Source organism: Rattus norvegicus, chromosome 8 (genome assembly GCF_036323735.1).
Source record: "Rattus norvegicus strain BN/NHsdMcwi chromosome 8, GRCr8, whole genome shotgun sequence".
Lineage (NCBI taxonomy): Eukaryota > Metazoa > Chordata > Mammalia > Rodentia > Muridae > Rattus > Rattus norvegicus.
The window spans coordinates 127,797,499-127,818,048 of NC_086026.1; the positions used below are offsets into that span (position 1 = coordinate 127,797,499).

The 20,550-nt window shown below is 48.8% G+C and overlaps 1 protein-coding gene across 1 annotated transcript; it reads right to left on the bottom strand.

The window, feature by feature from the left end:
- Nucleotides 1-2,598: 2,598 nt before the first annotated feature.
- On the bottom strand, nt 2,599-14,252 carry Slc22a13 (solute carrier family 22 member 13). The gene is made up of 10 exons (NM_001126285.1): nt 13,849-14,252; nt 5,793-5,896; nt 5,411-5,565; nt 5,045-5,213; nt 4,751-4,871; nt 4,570-4,664; nt 4,140-4,354; nt 3,843-3,951; nt 3,209-3,424; nt 2,599-3,010 (listed from the first exon to the last, which is right to left on the bottom strand). Exons 1-10 carry the CDS (start codon nt 14,224-14,226, stop codon nt 2,917-2,919), a joined length of 1,656 nt encoding a protein of 551 aa, NP_001119757.1. The 5' UTR covers nt 14,227-14,252; the 3' UTR covers nt 2,599-2,916.
- Between the last annotated feature and the right edge of the window lie 6,298 nt (nt 14,253-20,550).

Below are 20,550 nucleotides of genomic sequence, written 5' to 3' on the forward strand. Positions count from 1 at the left end.
GACAGGAAGAGGACAAATCCAACACTAGCAGTTGGAAGGACAGCTTCATCCTCTGATCTGAGAGAGATGGGAGAGACGGGGAGAAGAGTCAACAGAGCAGACGGTCCCAGTGGGGCTCAGAGTGCTACTGTAGAAAGTTTACACTCCTTCCGGGTCAAATAGTATACCCCTTACCCACACAGTGTCATGGTATGTGGAGGTGAGGCCACAGCCAGAATTAGATCATATCTAAATATTGTCGTAAGGGTGGAACCCTCCGGATGGAGTTAGTGACCTTACCGCACACGCCAAGGGAGATCACGTGAGCACCAAGAGCGATGGCCTTCCATACCGAGAGGTGTAGAGAATACCCAGAGATGTGCATAGAGGGACATAGAAAGGCTCGTCACAGGAACCTGGCCACACCAGTACCCTAACCCCGGACTATCTGTTTGCTGTTGTGGCACCCCAAGAAGACCAAGTCGGACAGAAATAACAGAGCAAACTAATCCAAGTATTGGCATGTCAGCAGAGTTCAACATGAATTGATCCCAAGAGTCTCGTGGGTGAAATATTTGGTACCAACCTGGTGGCCCTATTTTAGAAGGTTCTGGAAACTTTAGGAGGTGGGACCTCGTCAAAGCAGGTCACTGGAGGAGGCATGCCTTTGAAAGTTGTCTATGGTCCCCAGTCCATACCTTCTTCCCTAACCATCAGGAGGCAGAGAACTTCCTCCACCCCGACTTGCACAGCCACAATGGCCTGCTGGGGTGAGCACAGAGCAGCTTTGAACAAAACCTTTTGACGTCCTCCCCTCCTTGAAGTTGCTTTGTCAGGGATGAAGTGATGACTGACTCAGCAGTCAGGATGCTGCTCTTCCAGAATACCTCAGTTCCACTCCGGTATCTACTTTGGGCAGCTTACACATGCCTGTAACTCTAGCTCAGGGGATCTGATGCCTCTTCTGGTCTACACAGGCACAGCACTCGCATAGCAGCTAAACACACAAAGTAAATGTTGGAGTTGTTCTCGTGTGGGTCCCCGGTCTGCATGAGATTTGCTCATCTTTCATTTATATGCCCGGTGCTTCTGAAATTTGGGTAAGAAAGGATTTTTTTTCCAAAGGATGACAGTAACTGGAATAGAAGGGGTAGTGGCCATGAGCCACCTAGAAAAGTTGTCAAAGAATGGGGAACATGATCTGGAGGTGCACAGGTGAGACACACACAGAGAGAGAGAGAGAGAGAGAGAGAGAGAGAGAGAGAGAGAGAGAGAGAGAGAGAGAGCAAGCACGTACCACAGATTTTGACAAGCAAAGGGACATGACAGCCTAGAAGCACCATTGAGGAGCAGAGGGCCCCTCCACCCAGCTCCCCTGCTGTAAGAACTTTCACAACATTGTACTGAGGCAGGAAACAGAGTTCTTCCAAGAAGGGCTGAGAACATGGAGTGTCTAGTGGCTTTGGTCAACAAACCTGTGCAATGACACAGGTTTACATCTGGAGAGGAACTGGATGAGAGAAGGAAGAGGCCCCTGAGAGCTGTGTCAAAGTAGGGGTACCGTAACCCGAGGAGAATGGAAACATCTTTGGGCTTGGACATAAAAGCCAAGAATTCAAGATGTGCAATATGGTGGTCTTAGTAGCAGAAGTCACCCAGTGGAGAGCGGACTGCCAGACCACTTTGCTTTTCTTGCCTAGACAGAGTTGGAGGTTACAATGTAACCTATGAAATCACCCATTTTGTGCAAGTAAGTGTGTGGGTAGTGAGACTATGGAGAATTAAGCTCAGGGCTCCCACATGCTAGGCAGAGCCGCCCACTGTAAAATGGGAAGGCCGAGGTCCAGAGGTGGAGGATCCCCGTCCCCAGTGCTTGAGATCTGAATGTTGCACCAGCCACAGCAAAGACAACCAGAGCACTGAGTGGCAGGTCTCTGTACTGGCTGTCCTCTGTCCAACACCACCCTCTAGGGGACAGGCATGGACTGGCACATGCTAGCCCTGAGTGGAGATCAGGCCAGCGTAGCATCTCTGGGCTGCCAGAAGTCTTAGCTCATGCACTGCTAGTGAGAAACCACTAAAGGTAACCTGATTAGGGTTTGGGGATTTGACTCAGTGGTAGAGAAGGCCCTGGGTTCGGTCTTCAGCTCCGGAGAGGTGGGGTGGGGGGAATAAGATAACCTGATTATCAGAATATGTCATAGGCACAGAGGACCTCTGAGCAACCCATGAAGGTGCTGCAGTAGCAGAGCCATTTCTTAGCAGCCATCAAATGCAGACTGCTGATAAGCCAGGGCATTCTGGGAAATAACAAGCAACAGCAGCTAAGCGAAAGGACCCGCCTGCCCCTCCTCCCCCACCCCCTCCGCCCCACCACCCCACCACCCCTGCTCTCTTCCTCATGCTTGGGAAGCAGAGCACAGTGGTGTGGAGGGAGAACTGACCCATGTGCTCCCATGGCCAGCCTCACACAGGTGAGGCACAAACTGGCCACACGTCGGGAAGAAAGGATCTTCAAAGTACGTACGGCATAAAAAATTCTTTCTTGGCCTATGCCACAGTTGCCCTGGCTGGTGACCTGCTCTTGGTTTGGAGTTCATTTTGCTTGGAAGCAGTTGCCGTGGTTTCATCCTTGTCTTTATGGGGATGGAGTATTCCAGACAGGGCGAACAGGGAGACCGTAATCCCAGAGAGATGTCAGAGAAGACCAAGAACCATCCAGGCCCTGACTCAGCTGTGGTACTGGGGTGCAGTGTGTGTATCAGGGGTGTGGAGGAGGGAGGGGTACGGACCCTGGCACTTCCACAGGGTTCTGCAGTATGGAGCGGGGGCCATGAACACGGCTGGTCTGATCCTGTGCGCTACGGATGCCATTCAAACAGGAAGATGGTGTGGGCTGTCCTGGGCCTTTGATAGGCTGGCCCTTAGCGACCACAGTCAGAAGTAGGAGCTTCTCACAACGGCCACCCTGGCACTGGACGTTCTTCCTGAGGCCTCCACGTCTTTTCTTTGGGGTGCAGTTTTGTAGGACCTGCAGCAGGTAAAAGCAAAAGTGGCTGCCCAGCCGTGCATGACAGTTCTCTCAACATTCCCTGCTTGAAGGAGAGGAAGTGTGCTCTAAAGCCAGGCACAGATCTGCGGTGCCAAGGGGCCACCAAGATTCCCAGTAGCAGAGCCAAGGTCATGGGGAGGCCTGGACCTAGGGAGAGGCCAGCAAGTCTGTGCTCACCGTGGGGGCTGCCCCTGCTCCAGGTCCTGGAGGGTGTCCTTCAGGGTCTGGCCTCTTGTCTCAGGCAGCAGAGCACACAGTAGGCCTGCCCCAATGGGGAGGCTGCCAAAGATCAGCATGGGAATCGCCTTGTGGTACTGTTCCAGCAGCATCACAAGGGGTGTGATGATGCCCCCGACCCTGGAGAAGATGCTCACCAACCCCATGCCTGTTTGCCTGGGGAGAGCAGCACAAGCTGAGCCTCCACCCACTGAGGAGGCCACACTCACTCCACAGCTGGGAGGCCTAGGTCTCAGCCACCTTTGGTCTGGCCAGGGGGAGAGCTTCCTGGACCACCCTGGCCCCCCAGGCTTCCCCTGTCACCCAAGAGACCCAAGCTTCTTTGGCACTTTGGAAGGTTCCTCTCCTGGGAGCACTCCTCCCTCTCCTCTCAGTTTCTTCTGCCCCACAGTCACACCCTCACATGGCCAGGGCCTGCTCTGTCTACAAGGACACCTTGGTGAATGGCACTAGACTTCCTAGGCCCTGAAGGCAGCTCACTGGCTGGCTGTGGGCTGGCAGCACAGGAGCAGAGGGGCTGGGTGATATTAAATCCCCAGGGCCAAGCATCGAGAGTCACCCCAGCAGCTCTCACCTGATGATGGTGGGGAGGAGCTCAGCAGTGTACACATAGGAAATGGTGAAGGCAGCAGACGAGGCAAACTTCCCCACCACAGCCAGTGCAGTGGCCACTGTGGGAAGATCTGCAGGGAAGTGCAGGACAGCCACACAGAGAGAAGGACACTCGTCACCTGAGCCTGCACACCTCCCTGTATACTCAAATGCCTCCCCTCTACACCCACACCCTGGGGAAGCCCTCGGTCTTGGAGGGGGTGGGGCAATGGCTCTGGCCATGGCAGGGAGGGAGAGGGGGTGGAACACAGCCTGGTACCTCCTGGGATGAAGATGATGATGACACACATGACACCAGCAAGGGTCAGGGTACAGAGCTGGCTCCACTTCCGACCCAGCTTCTCCATCATGGGGATGCTGGAAAGACGGGCAGGTACTTCCACTACTCCGAATATTACCTGTGTCAGGTAGATGTCCAGACCAAAGTCCCCCACTTGGAAGCCGAGTCCATAGTACAGCAGGCTGTCCACAAACCTAAAAGTACCCAAGCATCCTTGTCACTGCCAGTGTACAACAAGTCACGCCCAAAGGAACATCCTGGCTTTACGAGTTCACACCAGGAGACATGGGCACCTGAGGAGAAACCATCCCACTTACAGCCTCTGTCCACCCTCCAGTGACACACAGCAGAAGAACACCGGTAGCACTCTGGATCTGTTCTAAGGGAGGGACAAGGCCCTGGCACTTACCAGACAGCTATGAGAATCAGAGTCACCTTCCTGAGCTGAGGGTGTCTGAAAAGATCCAAGGCATTCCCCGAGGGGCCTGTCTTCTCAGGGACCAGCTACAAGAAGGGCAGAGTGAGGGGCCAGGACACAGGCATGGACATTGGCTTGAGTTGGGGGTGGGCCTTCACCTGCCCACAGGTACCTGGTTCAGGAGCTCAGAGGCAAGTGGCCGGCCGTTCACCAAGGCTGCCTTCTGGACCAGCTGTTTGGCCTCCTCTGTCCTTCCTTGAGAGAGGAGCCACCGTGGAGATTCTGGCAGAACCCTGCCAACCACACATGGTCGTGATGCTGGAGTCTTGAGCTCTGTGCAGCCACCCAGAGTTCCCGTGCACACTGAGTCTCCCACCCGAGCTCCACAGGCTCCCTCCTCTGGGTCCTGCATCCTGCCACAGTGCTCCCAAGTAGGGTGGCCTGTCGCTGGCAAGGGTCTCCTTACCAGAAATAGAAGACAAGCAGGAAGATGGGTGTGGTGCCTATTATCTGAAGGAGTCTCCAGTTTCGGACACCATAGGCCAGTCCTGCTAACGCCATCAGCCCAAGGGCAAAGTTGCTCTGGGCCAGGACCATGGCTCGTGTCCTCCGGGATGTTCCCACCCACTCTGAAACTGTGAAGACAAAGTCTAAGACTCGTCTGAATATTCTCAGTCGCCTTCTGGGGGTTTTCCAGCCTGTCAGAGATGTGGTCAGCCCCAACATAGAGAATCCTGCTGGGGCCCTTTTGAGCGCAGTTGCCTAATCCCATTCCCAGGTAATTTCAGGGCTCTGACTCTGAGGAAGAAGGCTCCTGGGCCCAGATACTCACGCAGGACATTGCTGCTCAGTAAAAATCCAGCGTTGGCAGTAGCCAAGGCAAAGCGTAGGGTCATATAGAGCTCAAAGCTGGACACAAAGGCTGTAGCCATACTTGCGATGCCTGACAGAAGCAGCTGCATTAGGAGGGAGGGTCTGCGGCCAATCCTGAGGTAACAGAGGGACAGGTTTTGAAATGGAAAGGCTGCCCCAGGACTGAATTAAGAGAGCCCCTGGCAAGCCTATTCTGGTCAGAGTGGGGAGATAGGATTTTTCCTTAGAGACCCATCTGAAGGAAGGCAATAGGACTTATCCTGAGGGCCACTAGCATGGCTCCAGGGGATAACTGAGCCGGCACCGGAAGCCTAGAAGCCTGCTGGATCAGGAGCTCATACCAGTCACAGACAGGCCCAAAGACTAGGGCCCCCACTAGGAGCCCCGCCATGAACACCGACTGCGAGGTCCTCTTCAGGTTCTCCCGCTCACACACCAGGTCAAACTGAGGAAAAAACATACTCATGTTAAGAGCAGGTGCAGAATCCAAGGTCAACTCCACTATCTGGGCCCCCCGCCCCCGCTACACACACTGAATTCCAAGGCAACTCACAGCAACACAGTGGACACGTGATAGTTAAAATCTAAAGAGAAGGGGCTGGAGAGATGGCTCAGTGGTTAAGTGCACTGACTGCTCTTCCAGAGGCCCTGAGTTCAAATCCCTGCAACCACATGGTGGCTCACAGCCATCTGTAATGGGATCCAATGCCCTCTTCTGGTGTGTCTGAAGACAGTGGCAGTGTACTCACATTCATAAAGTAAATTTAAAAAAAAAATCTAAACAGAAATATAGCAACCTTTGACTTCTGTTCAGTATCACAACTTGCCTAAGAATTCACAATTTAACAGAGGGTACAACTCCTTTCCTTCCAACAACATTCAATTTACACAGCATCTTGTCACTTGCTTTGATGAAAACCAAAAATGAGGGTGGCAGTGTCGGAGGACCAAGACGCTTGTGCAGCCTCTGCACCACAGACATCCTGTTAGAATGTCTCAGTCTTCTCAAGAACTAAGTAGAGTATCTTTTCTTTCCATTCTTATTTTTCTGTTGCTATGATTAAAAAAAAACAATGATGAAAGGCAGGCAGGGTTTATTTGGTTTGCACTTCCAGGTCCCAGACTATCACTGAGGGAAGCCAGGGCAGGAGCTCAAGGCAGGGACAGAGGCAGGAGTCCTGGAGGAAGGCTGATTACTAGTTCACTCTCACTGGTTCACTCTCAGTCCAAGACTACCTGCCCGGAACAGGCCCACCCACTGCGGGCTGGGCCCTCCCCATCAACCCTCAGTCAGGACAACCTCTTACAGGTACAGACAAAGGTTGACAGTAAACTCACCAACACAGTGTATATTGAATTCTTCATTTGTTTATTTTTAGGCAGGGTGCCATGTAGCTCAGGTTGGACTCAAACTCACTTTACAGGCAGGGATGACCTTGACCAATCCATCCTTTCTGCCTGAGTGTTGGGATTACAGGCATGTGTCACAAGGCTTAGCTCTGAGTAATGATGTTTAAAACAATTACTCATTGAAGCCAGAGTACCCACTGTTAAACTATTTGGATCTAATTACTTTATACATAGAACTGCTGGATTGTTTTTTTCTGGCATAGAGACTACCATGTAAACTATTGACATAGTAAGAATGTAAAAATTGGAAACTTCTGACAGAACTCCAATAGCCGCTTTCTGACAGTCTGTTTCCTGTGTAAACTATTCGGGCTAAGTTTTCACATATGGCTGCCCACATGAAACCCAGCTGTGAGGCATTTTCTCAATTAGTGATCAAGGTGGGAGGACCCAGCCCATTGTGGGTGGTGCCATCCCTGGGCTGGTGGTCCTGGGTTCTATAAGAAAGCAGGCTGAGGAAGCCAGGGGAGCAAGCCAGTATGCAGCACCCCTCCATGGCCTCTGCATCAGCTCCTGCTTCCTGACCCGCTTGAGTTCCAGTCCTGACTTCCTTTGGTGATGAACAGCAATGGGGAAGTGTAAGCTGAATAAACCCTTTCCTCCCCAACTTACTTCTTGGTCCTGATGTTTGTGCAGGAGTGGAAACCCTGACTAAGACACCAGGAGTACCCAGGAAAGGAGCATGGGCACCCACATTTCCCTGCAGACGGGTCTACCACATACACACTGATCCCCGTCCTGCCAGGCTGTGGCCCCGAGTGTGATTTCTGTGCCCTTGTGTGGATCAGCCTCTTCGTGAATGCTTAGGCGGGAACCTGCCCTGGGAAGGTCTTCCATTGATCATCACACCTATACATTCTGTGCCAGCAAAGAGTGGGTTCCTACCAAAGCATTCATGGGAGGGACTAGGATAAAGGTCTGCACCACCATGCCTGGCTATTCCCCGCCCCTGTATTTAGAGTCACAAGGGTTGGCTTTGTAGACAATAATGTGTCACGATGTGGAAAGGTGAGAAATGCCTTCTAGGTGTTTCTTGAGCCAATCAAGGTGATTGGACAGCTCGTGTCAGTGTCTTTGGCTTCAAGTCCTTTGCCTTGTCATGATCAACACCCCAAGCTGGTCAAAAGCGCTCTGGCTGGCTGGAAACACTGACTTAGAGTCAGCTGGCAGTAGGTAGAGGTAAGATGTGTCTGTTGTATGCATGAAATTAAACCGAGTAAAGACTAAAGGAATGTTTTGAAATGGGTTGATGAATAAACGAACTAAAACTTAACACCAGCCACTTGATCAGTTAAACAATTTAGCAAGAAATTAACCAACCCTGGAGCTACCACGCTCACAGTTCTCTAAGACAACAGTTCGTTCCATTTGGAGGACCTGAGGGGAGGTCCCCCAAGTGAACTGCCTCTGAGCGAAGCAAGGCAAGGTGTGAAACTTAGCCGCTGTCCTTCCCTGTTCTTCACAGCTCGGGTCTTGTCTCTCGACTAGAGAATTACTTGCAAGGAAGACATCGCTTAAAATGGATGAAAGTAGCTGGGAGCCTGCTGCAGCCAGGCTCCACAGGCAGAGCTGAGGAGCGAGCTTTGTGTGACCCTGAGCCTCTTAGCCAGTTTGCCTGTGTCTTGGTCTCCATCCATGCAAAGTCGGGAATAAAGTCGACTGGGCTGTGACCTGATACGATCAGGTCATCTGTTAACACTTCCAGACCAGTGGCTGCTACACAGATGCTCCCAGTTTAGCTGAGATGACGGTGTGCTGTGCCTGTGGCCACAGAGCTGGGTGTGTGTGTGTGTGTGTGTGTGTGTGTGTGTGTGTGTACACACGCGCGCGCAGAACTTTGCAAACACAAATGCCAAGTCTGGCAGCCCTGGTCCATAGCCCCATTTGCCACCTCCCCTTAGTTTCTAACCCTGGTGGCTTATGTCCTGGTCAAGGCTCACCACTGTGTTGTTCAGAAGCAGCACCTGAGAGCTGCAGGCCCTCGGGCATGCTCAGTCTCAGGTGCAGGTGCTATGCAGCTGACCGCAAGGGATGGCAGGTTCCAATGTGGCAAGCCAGTCATCACCCTCTTTGGCTTTCCCCAAGTGTGTTTGGCCCAGTAGCTGGTTCTGCCCAAGCCCAATTGTAGTGGCCTACAGAAAGCCACTCCCATGATATGTCCCTCCCCAGTCACTAACCCTCAATGGCTCTCTTGGGTTTCTAAGAGAAGGTTTTAATTCCTGGGCACCGCATCTGGGATATTTCTCAGATCCTTTTATGCCAGTATCCCTCAACTATCCCTCTAGAGTCTTAAAAGGGCTGTTCTCTCTGCTTTTCCTTCCCTCTGATTGAAATGCCCCTGATCCCTGGACGGGTCACACCGCTGTAGCTCACTGACAGTAGATCCATGTCTCTTCATCAGCCTATGTGGACAGGAAGGCCAGGCATGTTCCCATCTTACTGAGGTTGGGAATGCAGGTACATCAAGAGCACAGTCTATCATGAAACACGATCTCTTCCAATCTGTGTGGTTTGCATTTCCATTTGAATATGAAGTCACAGGTTATCGAAAGGAAAGCATCTGCTCAAGGAGGGGCCGGGCGGGGGTTGGTGCACAGAGCCCTCCTTTGAGAGAGCTGCTTTGGAACAGAGCTTGGGACTGCCATGTGGAACAGGACACAGATTTCCAAAGGTGACACAGGTGTGCATGGCCAGGGAGTCTGAGGTAGGAGGTAGCACGTGAGGGGAGATGGACGGGTTGCAGACTGTTTGCTTCTGCTCTCAGGTTATAATCCATCGCTGAGGGAAGTCAAGTCAGGAGCCCCGAGCAGGAAAGGAGCCATGCTGTGGGCTCCCCAGCTCCCTGGCTACCTTCCTTATACAACTCAGGTCCACTGCCTAGAGGTGGCATTCCCCACAATGGGCTTATATCAATTAGCAATCAAGAAAATGTCCCCCACAGACATGACCACCGGCGACTGTGACCGGGCAATCCCTCAGTTGAGGATCCCTATTTCCAGATAACTCTCGTTTGTATTGTGTTGAGAAGAAAGCTAGCAGAGTGTCTCAGTTAGGGTCTTACTGCTGTGAGCAGACACCATGACCAAGGCAAGTCTTATAAGGATAACATTTAATCGGGGCTGGCTTACAGGTTCAGAGGTTCAGTCCATTATCATCAAGGCGGGAACATGGCAGCATCCAGGCAGGCATGGTGCAGGAGGAGCTGAGAGTTCTACATCTTCCTCTGAAGGTGGCTAGCAGAAGACTGGCTTCCTGGCAGCTAGGATTAGGGTCTTTTTTTTTTTTTTTTTTTTTGGTTCTTTTTTTCGGAGCTGGGGACCGAACCCAGGGCCTTGAGCTTCCTAGGTAAGCGCTCTACCACTGAGTTAAATCCCCAGCCCCAGGATTAGGGTCTTAAATCCCACACCCACAGCGACACACCCACTCCAACAAGGCCACACCTCCTAATAGTGCCAGTCCCTGGGCCAAGCCAGTCCCCTTTGTCAATTCATCGCCTGTTACACTGTAACTTTCTTCTCTTGTTTGTCCCCAAGATCTTACATCAACACCGTGATGTAAAATACACTACTTAAAACTCGCTCAGTTTTTAAATTTTTCAGAGTTTTAAGAGATCAATGTCTCTTTAAAAATCTAAAGTCTCTGAACAGTGGGCTCCTGTAAAATTAAGCAACAACAACAAGTTATATACTTCCTTCCTCCCCAAATAGAAGAGTAGGGACAATCCAACAAATCCTAACTCCAACAGTGTGCAGAGCTCAATCCAGCGTCTGCGACGCACCCCGAGCTTCTCAATCCAGCGTCTGTGACGCACCCCGCGCTTCTCAATCCAGCATCTGTAATGCATCCTGAGCTTCTGGCTTCCAAGCGGCTTGGGAGGTCCCCCTTCCCTGACTCCATTATCCAAACACACACAGCCCACCTTGTACCTGAGGCTGGCCTCTGAACTCTCTTTAGGGATTCCCATACTGCCACATGGTTCTAGGCTTGAGCTGCTCCTCATGACCCCCTTAACCTTGCACCTACTGTGCCTTTAAAATCAGAACCACATGGAAGACTCTTTACTTATTGCCACGTCCAGCTACCAGCTTGAGATGAAGCCATTCCTCACCCTCCAACCCCCAGATCATAGCTTCTGTGTACTGGCTCTGAGGAAACATTTTACAAAATATTTCACCTCACTGATGATGGTCTCTATTAGTCATAGATGATTTCAGCCCCAGATGACCAGCATCCATTGTCCCAGCAAAGCAAATGTTTCATTTCTGCACATTCTTAATCCGACATATGATGACTGCGATGCCAATGGTTGCTGCTTCCCTCTGAAACCTCACAAGCTGTCCACCAGCTGAATGTCCCTCAGTATCCCAGATGCCACAGACAAGCACTTGACTGCTTTTCACTCCAAGTCCCAACGTCTTCCGCAGTCCCCAAACCAGCATGCTTAGGACCAGCACGGCTACCCCACCCTGGTGTCAATCCTACTTTTCTGTGACCAGAAACAGCTTGTGGAGGGAATGGTTAACTTGGCTTACAGACTATAGTCCATAACCAAGAGCATCCAATGCAGGCATCTAAAAGCAAGAACTGGTGTTAAACCGAGGCTTTCTCTCAATTTTTGTCACTTTTTAAATATACACATTATTACCATGAGTATTAAAGGACAAACAAAAGGAGGTCCCAACTCCTTCCAAACTTCCCATCCAGTCTCTGCGCTCTTGACTCTCCCTTCTCTGAGGACCCTAGACATAACATACACCTGCTGCCTGAGGTCAGGCTTGCTTTGGATCTTGTCTACAAAGGAGTCCTTACTCTCTGTCAACATTCTGTGGAGTTTCTAGTGCCATAGCATCAAACACTACCTCTTCAAGAAGGCAGAAGTAACCATTAGGTCTGAGTCCATCCGCCCTGCATTTCTGCACTAAGGACCATGTCTTCCATGACCAGTGGGATTCTGGAAGGTGAAGAACAAGGCGCTGCTCTCCTTTGACTGTGCTCATACCTTCTGGGCTGGACGAACAGCACATGCTGTGGACAAGACTTAGTGTAGGCTCAGAGTAATCTACAAGGCTCAATGAACCTTAAAGATACTGCCGTTTGGCCAGGTGGGCAGAGCAATTCTGTGCAGTTATAAGTGTGCTCCAAACATGAGAGGGGTAACCGGGGTCAGAATCTACCATGTGGTGATGCCAGGGAATCATGGAGAGGCCTAGAGCAGAGGTTCTCAACCTGTGGCTTTCAACCCCTTTAGGGACCTGGAGAGATGGCTCAATGGTTAAGAACACTGACTGCTCTTCCAGAGGTCCTGAGTTCAGTTCCCAGCAACCACATGGTGGCTCACAACCATCTGTAATAAAATCTGGTGCCCTCTTCTGGCACACAGATAGAGCACTGATATATATAAAGTAAATAAGTAAATCAACTCCTTTAGGGGTCAAATGACCCCCTTATGGGGGTTGCATATCAGATATTTACATTGCAACTCATAACAGTAGCAAGATTATGAACTATCAATAAATACAACTTTATAGTTGTGGGTCACCACAACATGAGGACCTATATCAAAGGGTTATAGCATCAGGAAAGTTGGGAGGTACTAGTCCAGAGTCTTCCAGGCAAGGTAGGAATTCACTGAATCAGGCTAACAGAGTCTGTGATTAGGAGAGTCCTTAAGACTCTAGCTGCACAGGACGAGGGGCAGGGAGACAGACTGGAGAGTTCCAGGCGGGACACACTCTTGGACTTGGAAGGAGTATTACAGTCCCATCCAAAAAAGTGAATGTTTCACTTTAATTAAAACATTGTTTCTAAAGCCATCTAAAAATGCATGTTTTTTCAAATGCGTGTAGGGGAGGGAAGTGAATGTTTAATCTGTGGGATTGAGGTCTGCAACCAGAAATATGAGAATGCAGCGACCCCCCTCAGAGTCCACTCTCTCGGGTCAGTGGACTCTCCATATGTGCTCCTTTGCTGACAAGAAAGGCAGGGCTGGATAGCGGGGATCCAGCAGAGTAGCCCTGGCACATGACCAGCTTCCTATACTGTGTTGCAGGAAGAGAAATTCATTTATCTACTTGAATTTCTAAGAGAATAGGGCCAGTAGATGCAAATGTTTGGTTATACACACAAGAATCATGGGGTGTGAAGTATTCTCTGGAATCCTAGAAGCAGGCAGAAAGAGGCCGGGACAGAGGCTGGGAAGTAGGAAGCTGCATGGGATACACAGGAAGGTAGAGGGGTGGATGTGGAAGGAGGGGACATTAGACAAGAAGAAAACATTAGGCGTCTGATCGAGGAGCTTAGAAGTCTTTGGAATAGGTTAACTTACAGCCAGGAAGACTTGTGGGTAAAGGAAGACTCTAGAAGAAAAAGAGAGTGGGGAGTTATGGGTAAGTTGGGGCAGAAATAAAGGCAAGTGGCTGGCCATGTGGCAGAAACTTTGGCATGGGTGGTGTGGGGCAGTACTTTACCTAGGGGACCATCTCTTGTTAACTTTTACTCCTGTGTTATTATCAAGAGCATTAAACAAATAGACAGCAGCAGTAGCAGCAACAGAAAGAGGTTCTGAACCATTGCACACTTCCCGTCTGGTCTCAGCCCAGGCCCCTTCTTTATACATCAGAGTTGAATTCAGTTCCCAGACAGACTGTTACTGCCTGCAGCCTTCTCTGTAAAAGGTTTCCTCTTCTCTGTCAATAGTTTATGGGTATCTTGGTGCCACCAGCTCCACGACAGGACAGAGGAAAAAGAAACACTGATGGACAACAAGCAAAGCAGAAAATGAGAATGAGAGATGGGTCAACAGAGGACAAAGAGAAACACAGGCTGACACAGGTAAGGGAGAGCTATGTATGAGCATTCAGGCAACCAATGATAGCTATACACAAGCATAGAGGCAGAGCAACAGAGGGTGATCAAAGGCACAGGGTCAGGGGGAACTGACAGAACACACAAGTGGACACACAGACAGCAGCAGGCCATCCGTCCTACCTCGTTCTTTAGGGACGGAGGCCTGTTCTCAGGATAGTCCCAGCCCGAGTCGCAGGCCTGTGTCTCATTGAAGCGGTGGCTCAGGATGTCTTCCAGGCTGGCATTGTCAGGAGGTGGCCGGAACATGAGGCAGGACTCGGGCCTGCCTGCCGTGTCGTTGGGTATGCTGACAGCCAGCTGCTCAGCAGCACTTAGGTTGAAAGTGTGGTTCTTAACCCAGGACACTGAACAGTAGTGAGCCTCATCAAGGACCATGAAGACCTGGCTAAACACGAAGAATGCAGACAGGAAATTGGGGATGCCCATCAGGATGGTCAACCGCACCTGGAAGCGACCAAAATCGCCCACTTCAGCCATGACCTGTGCAAACTGGGCCATGTCTGCTTATCACTGCTTAGTGGAGGAACACCACGCAGGCTTGCTGCTCTGGGCTGTGGTGACAGCTACATTAATATTTAATCTAGCCTTGCTAAGTAAGTTCTGCCTATCAAACCTCCTAGCTGTAGCTAAAATGTGCTGAGTTTGACACTGAAATGCACCCCCACAAAGGTCTCATCTGTTGAAGACTGGGTACCCTGGAGGAGGTGGGGCCTATCTGGAGGAAGTGGGTAATTGGAGGCATGCCTCTGGAGGAGCTATTACAGCCCCCACCCCATCCTGGGCTTCCAGAACACCAGGAGTGTGGCAGCCCTGCTCCAGCATACTTCTGTCATGCTGTCTAAGCTCACTACAAGACCACAAAAAAGGAAAACAAAAGCCAGACAAACGACAAACAAACAAAAATCCAGAACATAGTGACCTGAACATGAACCAAAATAAATCTTTTTCGCTTTAACTTCTTGCTGTCAAGTATGGTGTCACAGCATTAAGAACCAGATTGAACTTAAGGGTTCTTTGGAAAGTCGTTTGGATGGTGTTTTGCTAGGACAAACGTGTGAAAGTGGACACAGGTATGAAAGGCTCAGGCAGATTCATGATGGAATGTTTGGCTGAGGCAGACACAGGAGAAAGGATGTTCTGCTAAAGCAAGTGTGTGAAAGGGCATGTTATGAAGGATTCTTTGCTAATGACATGCATGTATTGGCCTGCCTTGCATTGCATAGTTGAGCTGCATTTGTCAGGATTCCATAGAGAGAAACGCACCACAAAACTTCTGGTAGTGTACTGTAGTTTCTTGCTGTGTCCGAGGACTTAGGCTGATTGGATGTACGTGCAGAGGCAAGAGCTGTGCTGAGGCAAGGCATGTGGAGGACATGTGATGTTTGGAGGGTATAAATAGGACTCATGGAGTGATGGAGACAGAGCTTGGCATGCTGGTACAGCTAGCTGCACAATGCTTGTGGGTGGGTCTCCAGTCTTCTCTGATCTTTTCATTTCTGAGTGAGGTACTGCTGGGACCTCTGGGTCCCTCCTGGTCACTGGAGTCAAGGCTGAGGCCTGGCTATCTCTGCTCAGTCGTGCCACTGCTGCTGATTCCTGTTTGCTGAACTAGATTGCCGTTGTATACATGAGTGTTTGCGAGTGGATCGGGCTGCCACTGTTAATGTGTGAACTGAACTGCTGATTTCCAGACAACACAGACAGGAGTTACTCCAAAGAACCTTTCTAAACATGTCCACTTCCCCCCTCCCAACCCCCATATCTGTTCTTTCCCACTACCTTTGGTGGGTAGTGGGTTACAAGGAAGGTTAAAGCATTTAAGAACCAGCATTAAAAATAAGGTTTAAAAAAATTAAAGTAGGGGTTGGGGATTTAGCTCAGTGTTAGAGCGCTTGCCTAGGAAGCGCAAGGCCCTGGGTTCGGTCCCCAGCTCCGAAAAAAAGAACCAAAAAAAAAAAAAAATTAAAGTTATGTAGGATGCTTGCTGTTTGGAATGGGTTGGTTGAAGACAGTGGGAAGCTTTGTCTTTTTTGTAAACAGAGCTCTGTAACCAGAATGCTCACAGGAATAGTGAGTAAGGGATGTATGTGCTCATGAGTTCCTGATAGAAAAGGAGATTTAGAAAGCAGACTAGAATGTATCCATGATCCATTTCAGAAAACAAGAACAAACTTGTCTATATTTAATTTGTTTTGTGACTTTGTGATGTTGAGTTCAAGATCATGAACTAATTGGTGGAAGACATTTCATGGCCATGCATACCCAGACAATGGTGTAGATACTGCTGGCTGCTCTCAGGTAGGCTTACTGTGAGAATTAGGAATAAAAATGGAAATATGAAGATTTGAAAACGTTGGCCAGTAAAGGAGACCACTAAACATCGGGTTACCCTTTAAACCTTTCAGTCACTAAAAGATGTGCGCCATTCAGGGAAGCCAAATTTTTTCCACTGGAATAGTAAGATGTCCTGAGAACAGCTTAAGAACCAGCCCCTCCCACTCCAGTCTCAAGGTTGGAAATCTGCAACTCAGGTTAGAGGGAGGCTCTTCTTTAAGACTTAAAGTAAGTGTTAGGATGACGTGCACATGCAGAGCAACCTAAGAAAATGTTTTGTTTTTTCAGATACTTAAGACCTGAACGGTTACTTCAGCCACAGTAAAAGGAGGACCAACTACTTACTTCTACAACTGGTGGCAAGCCTTGCAGTCATCTAGATGCTGCCAATTTTGTAGGGATTCAGAATTATGGGATCACGGGGGTCAAGAAAAATCTGTGAGGCCAGACCATGTGCTTTCGGGTTGAAGTCTGCTCAGACAATGAATAGGCAATGACTTAAGCCATGAGGATGACGCCAAGGCTGTAACGGAGACCCCAGGAATGGCCAGAACACAAAATGTCGAGGAGAGCCACACACACTGGGGCAGCTTCACCCAGGAGCAGTGGCCAGGTGGGATGCAGCTAGCAAGGCTGTCCAAGTCCTCTGGTTCGCACATCACGCCATCAAGTGCCCCACACAGTGAACATGGGATCCTGCCAGCTGGTACAGGGGCTCCTTTTCCCACATGGTCACTAGCATCTCTTGCGATTTCTTTTTGTAATAGCTGTTCTGCCTGCCTGCAGGGAAACAATCCCCATGCAGTTCTGGTTTAGTTTCCTTATGGCTAAGGATTCCTACATGGATTTATTAACCATCTTTTTCTTCTGAGAAATGTCTCGTTCACTCATCACTCTTGGGGAAGAGAGGTTGGTTTTTAGTCCTTTACATATTGTGAGCAACCACACACAGTACAGACTTCCTATTCTTTTTTTTTTTAAATGTTTACTTGTTTTATTCATGAGTACACTGTACATTCTTCAGACACACCAGAAGAGGGCATAGGATCCCATTACCAATGGCTGTGAGCCACCATGTGGCTGCTGGGAATTGAACTCAGGACCTCTGGAAGAGCAGTCAGTGCTCTCAACCACTGAGCCATCTCTCCAGCCCCAACTTCCCATTCTTGTTCTGTCTTGTTCTGCTGATCATTTCCTGCTATACAGGAGCTTTCTAAGGTCAAACATTCCCATTTATCAGATCTTGAAATCACTTCTTGTACTGGTGGAGTCCTTTTTGACAATTCCTTGCCTACAGTTATACCTTAAAGTGTTTTCTCTACATGTTCCTCTAATAACTTATGGCTTGGGCCTTTAATCCACTTTCAATTTTCATACAGAGAAGAAAGGATTTGGTTTATTGCTTTCCCAGCACCATTGGTTAAAGAGACTTTCTTTCCTTTAATGTATGTTTTTGGCACTGAAGTCAAGAATCATGGACCTTTGGCTGCATGGATTTATTTCTGGGTTCTCTTTACATCAGTTTACACATGATGCTTCTACCTTTGCTCTTTCTGCTTATAAATTCTAATCAGGGTCATTTGTGTTTCCATATGAATTTTAGACTTTAAGTCAGTAAAAAATGGCATTGAACTATCGATTGAGTTCAGTAATATATCCATTTTTCAAAATATTAATCCTGCAGATCAATAAGCACGAGGTATCTGTCCATCTTCTAGTATCTTCTTCAATCTCTTCCTTTAGTGATTTCAACTTTTCATTGTAGTAGCCTTTCTTTGATAAGCTTGTGCGAGCAGATGTGTGTTTCTTTGATTTTCCTGTCTTCTCAGCATGTTTCCCATTGAAAAAGCTATGGGATTTTATTTTGATTTCGCTGTGAGACTTGAAATAGCACAAGACCCACAGCACAGCAGGGTCATGATAATCTCATAGGGGGTTGGATTCCTAGACCCTTTTGCTTTTAATCTCTAGTCAGGAAATCCAAGATTAGAATCTGAAAGGGTTAGGGTAAAGTGAGCTTCAGAAAAAAGCCATCCATTGCTGTACATGCTTATATTGCTAGAAATAATACCCCGGGCCTCATAGATGGAGGTTTTGGAACAAAGGGCCAAGAGGTCCCTGCTTTTCTCTTCTGATCAGTTTACAAAAGACCTCTCAAAACACTGGACAAAGCCAACTCCTAGCTCCGGATTCCAAAGGGCCCACCAGACCTGAGAGCACACTATATAGCGCCTCATTCACTCTGTACCTCACCATCATGTCACCACTCCCTCCCCCTCCCCTTTAAGAAGTCACCAGCCCAGGAGTGTGACTTGGCTGACCTCCTGAGGTGAGACTGAGCAACTCACCCAAATAAACCTGTCATTTACTTCAAATTCAGCTCAACTGGATTTATTGCACTGGCGGAGAAGCCAATCACTACCTATCTTACTTACTATTGCTATGAAGGCACAGCATGACCAAGGCGACTCATTATATAAAATGAAACATTAATTGGGGTTTGCTCACAGTTTCTGAAAATTTGTCCATTATCATCATGACAGGAAGCATGGTGGCAGACAGCCAAGCATGGGGCTTAGTGTTTACATCCTCATCTGCAGGCAGGCAGGCATACACACGAATACATACATACACACACACACATACACACACACACACACACATACACATACACACACACACACACACATACACACACACACACACATACACACACACACACACACATACACACACACACACACACACACACACACACACACACACACACACACAGAGTGAGAGAGAGACAGAGACACAGAGACATGGGAACTTTTGAAAACTCAAAGCCCAGCTATGTACTTCCTCCAACAAGGCTACATCACCCTAATCCTTCTCAAATAGTTCCACTTCCTAGTGACTAAACATTTGAGTATATGAGCCTCTGGGGACCATTCCCATTCAAACCAACACTTTAGGTGAAAATGTCCACTATAAAAGAGTAAATCTGTGATCTGGATTGCAGAACTCCTACCTCGTTCCTTAGTTTCTACTGTTGTGAAAAGACACCATGACTAAGGTATTTTTTTTTAAAAAGATTGATTGATTGATTGATTGATTGATTGACTGATTTATGTATTTATGTGAGTACACTGTCACTGTCTTCAGATACATCAGAAGAGGGCATTGGATCCCATTACAGATGGCTGTGAGCCACTATGTGATTGCTGGGATTTGAACTCAGGACTTCATCTTGATCCAAAGGCAGCCAGAAGGGTCTCAGAACCCACTTCCACAGCACAACACACTTCCAAAAAGCCTACACCTACTGCAACAAGGCCACACCTCCTAATAGTGCCGCTCCATGGCCCAAGCATATTCAAACCATTACACCCTGGGTTTGACATCTGAATCCTGTACCGGGCGGCGGCTACAACTATGGCAGCCATAGTGCTGTGCAGTAGGTCCACTGCACCCATGTCCCCAGAGTACGAGCTATTCTCTGCTCAATTGCACCCTCTGGAGGACAGGCATAGCTTACTAGCCACGTGCTAGCCATATCTTTCCTTATAAAGCCCCTCTGTTGTGTCCACCAAGACAGAGAGACAAGAGCACACTGTGGCACACTGGTTCCCTAGGCAGATGTGAGTTAACATCTCACATCGGAGACCAACGTGCCTACAACAGAGAAAAGATCTACCCAAATCCTCCTTCATAAACTGATGCATTTACTGGGCTTACTGACCAAGTAGGCATAAGGAGTTGCTTACAAAGATGTAGATGACCTTCAAAGTTTGCATCCTGAAAAGTCCAACCCTAGCTGATAACCTAAAAGCCGTAAAAACCCTTCACCCTTCTAGATACTCTGGCACCTGCCAAGGCCGCATATGAATTTAGCATATGAGGCATGCAGAGGCTGTAATCTCAGGTCAGGGTCGAAAAACTCTATCATGTGGTGGCCTCACACTGGGAATCAGAGCTGCTCAGATTTCAGTGCAGATGTGGCCATGTCATACCTGGTGGGAATGATTCACAACACAGGCCTGTGTATCTGGCATGACCTTCGATTAAGTACTGATAAAGACACCTTTACCTGATATCAGAATAAAGGCCTGGATACTTGTAATAGACTCAATAGCTGTCCCAATGGCCTTGGCAGCCCCACCCATCTTCTGTGAAACCTCTCACTTGGGCTGCCTCTTGGGTCTGCTGCTTGCTTCTGTGGATAACTTCCAATATCCTGGGGTTTCCACAGAAACTCAGGCTTCATCTTCATGTGGATCTGTAATGGTCCCAAAGCCACTTTGTAGGGAATATAAACCCTCACATACCTCTTGGCCTCAGCAACTTTCTGGACCCTTTGATGACTCAGCACTTTCATATCTTTGGTGCTGACAAAACCAGTATCATGTATATCAGGGGTTCTGAACTTGTGGGTCGTGACCCTTTTGCAATTTGGATAAACTTTTCATAGGATTGCACATCTGATATCCTGCATATCAGATTTTT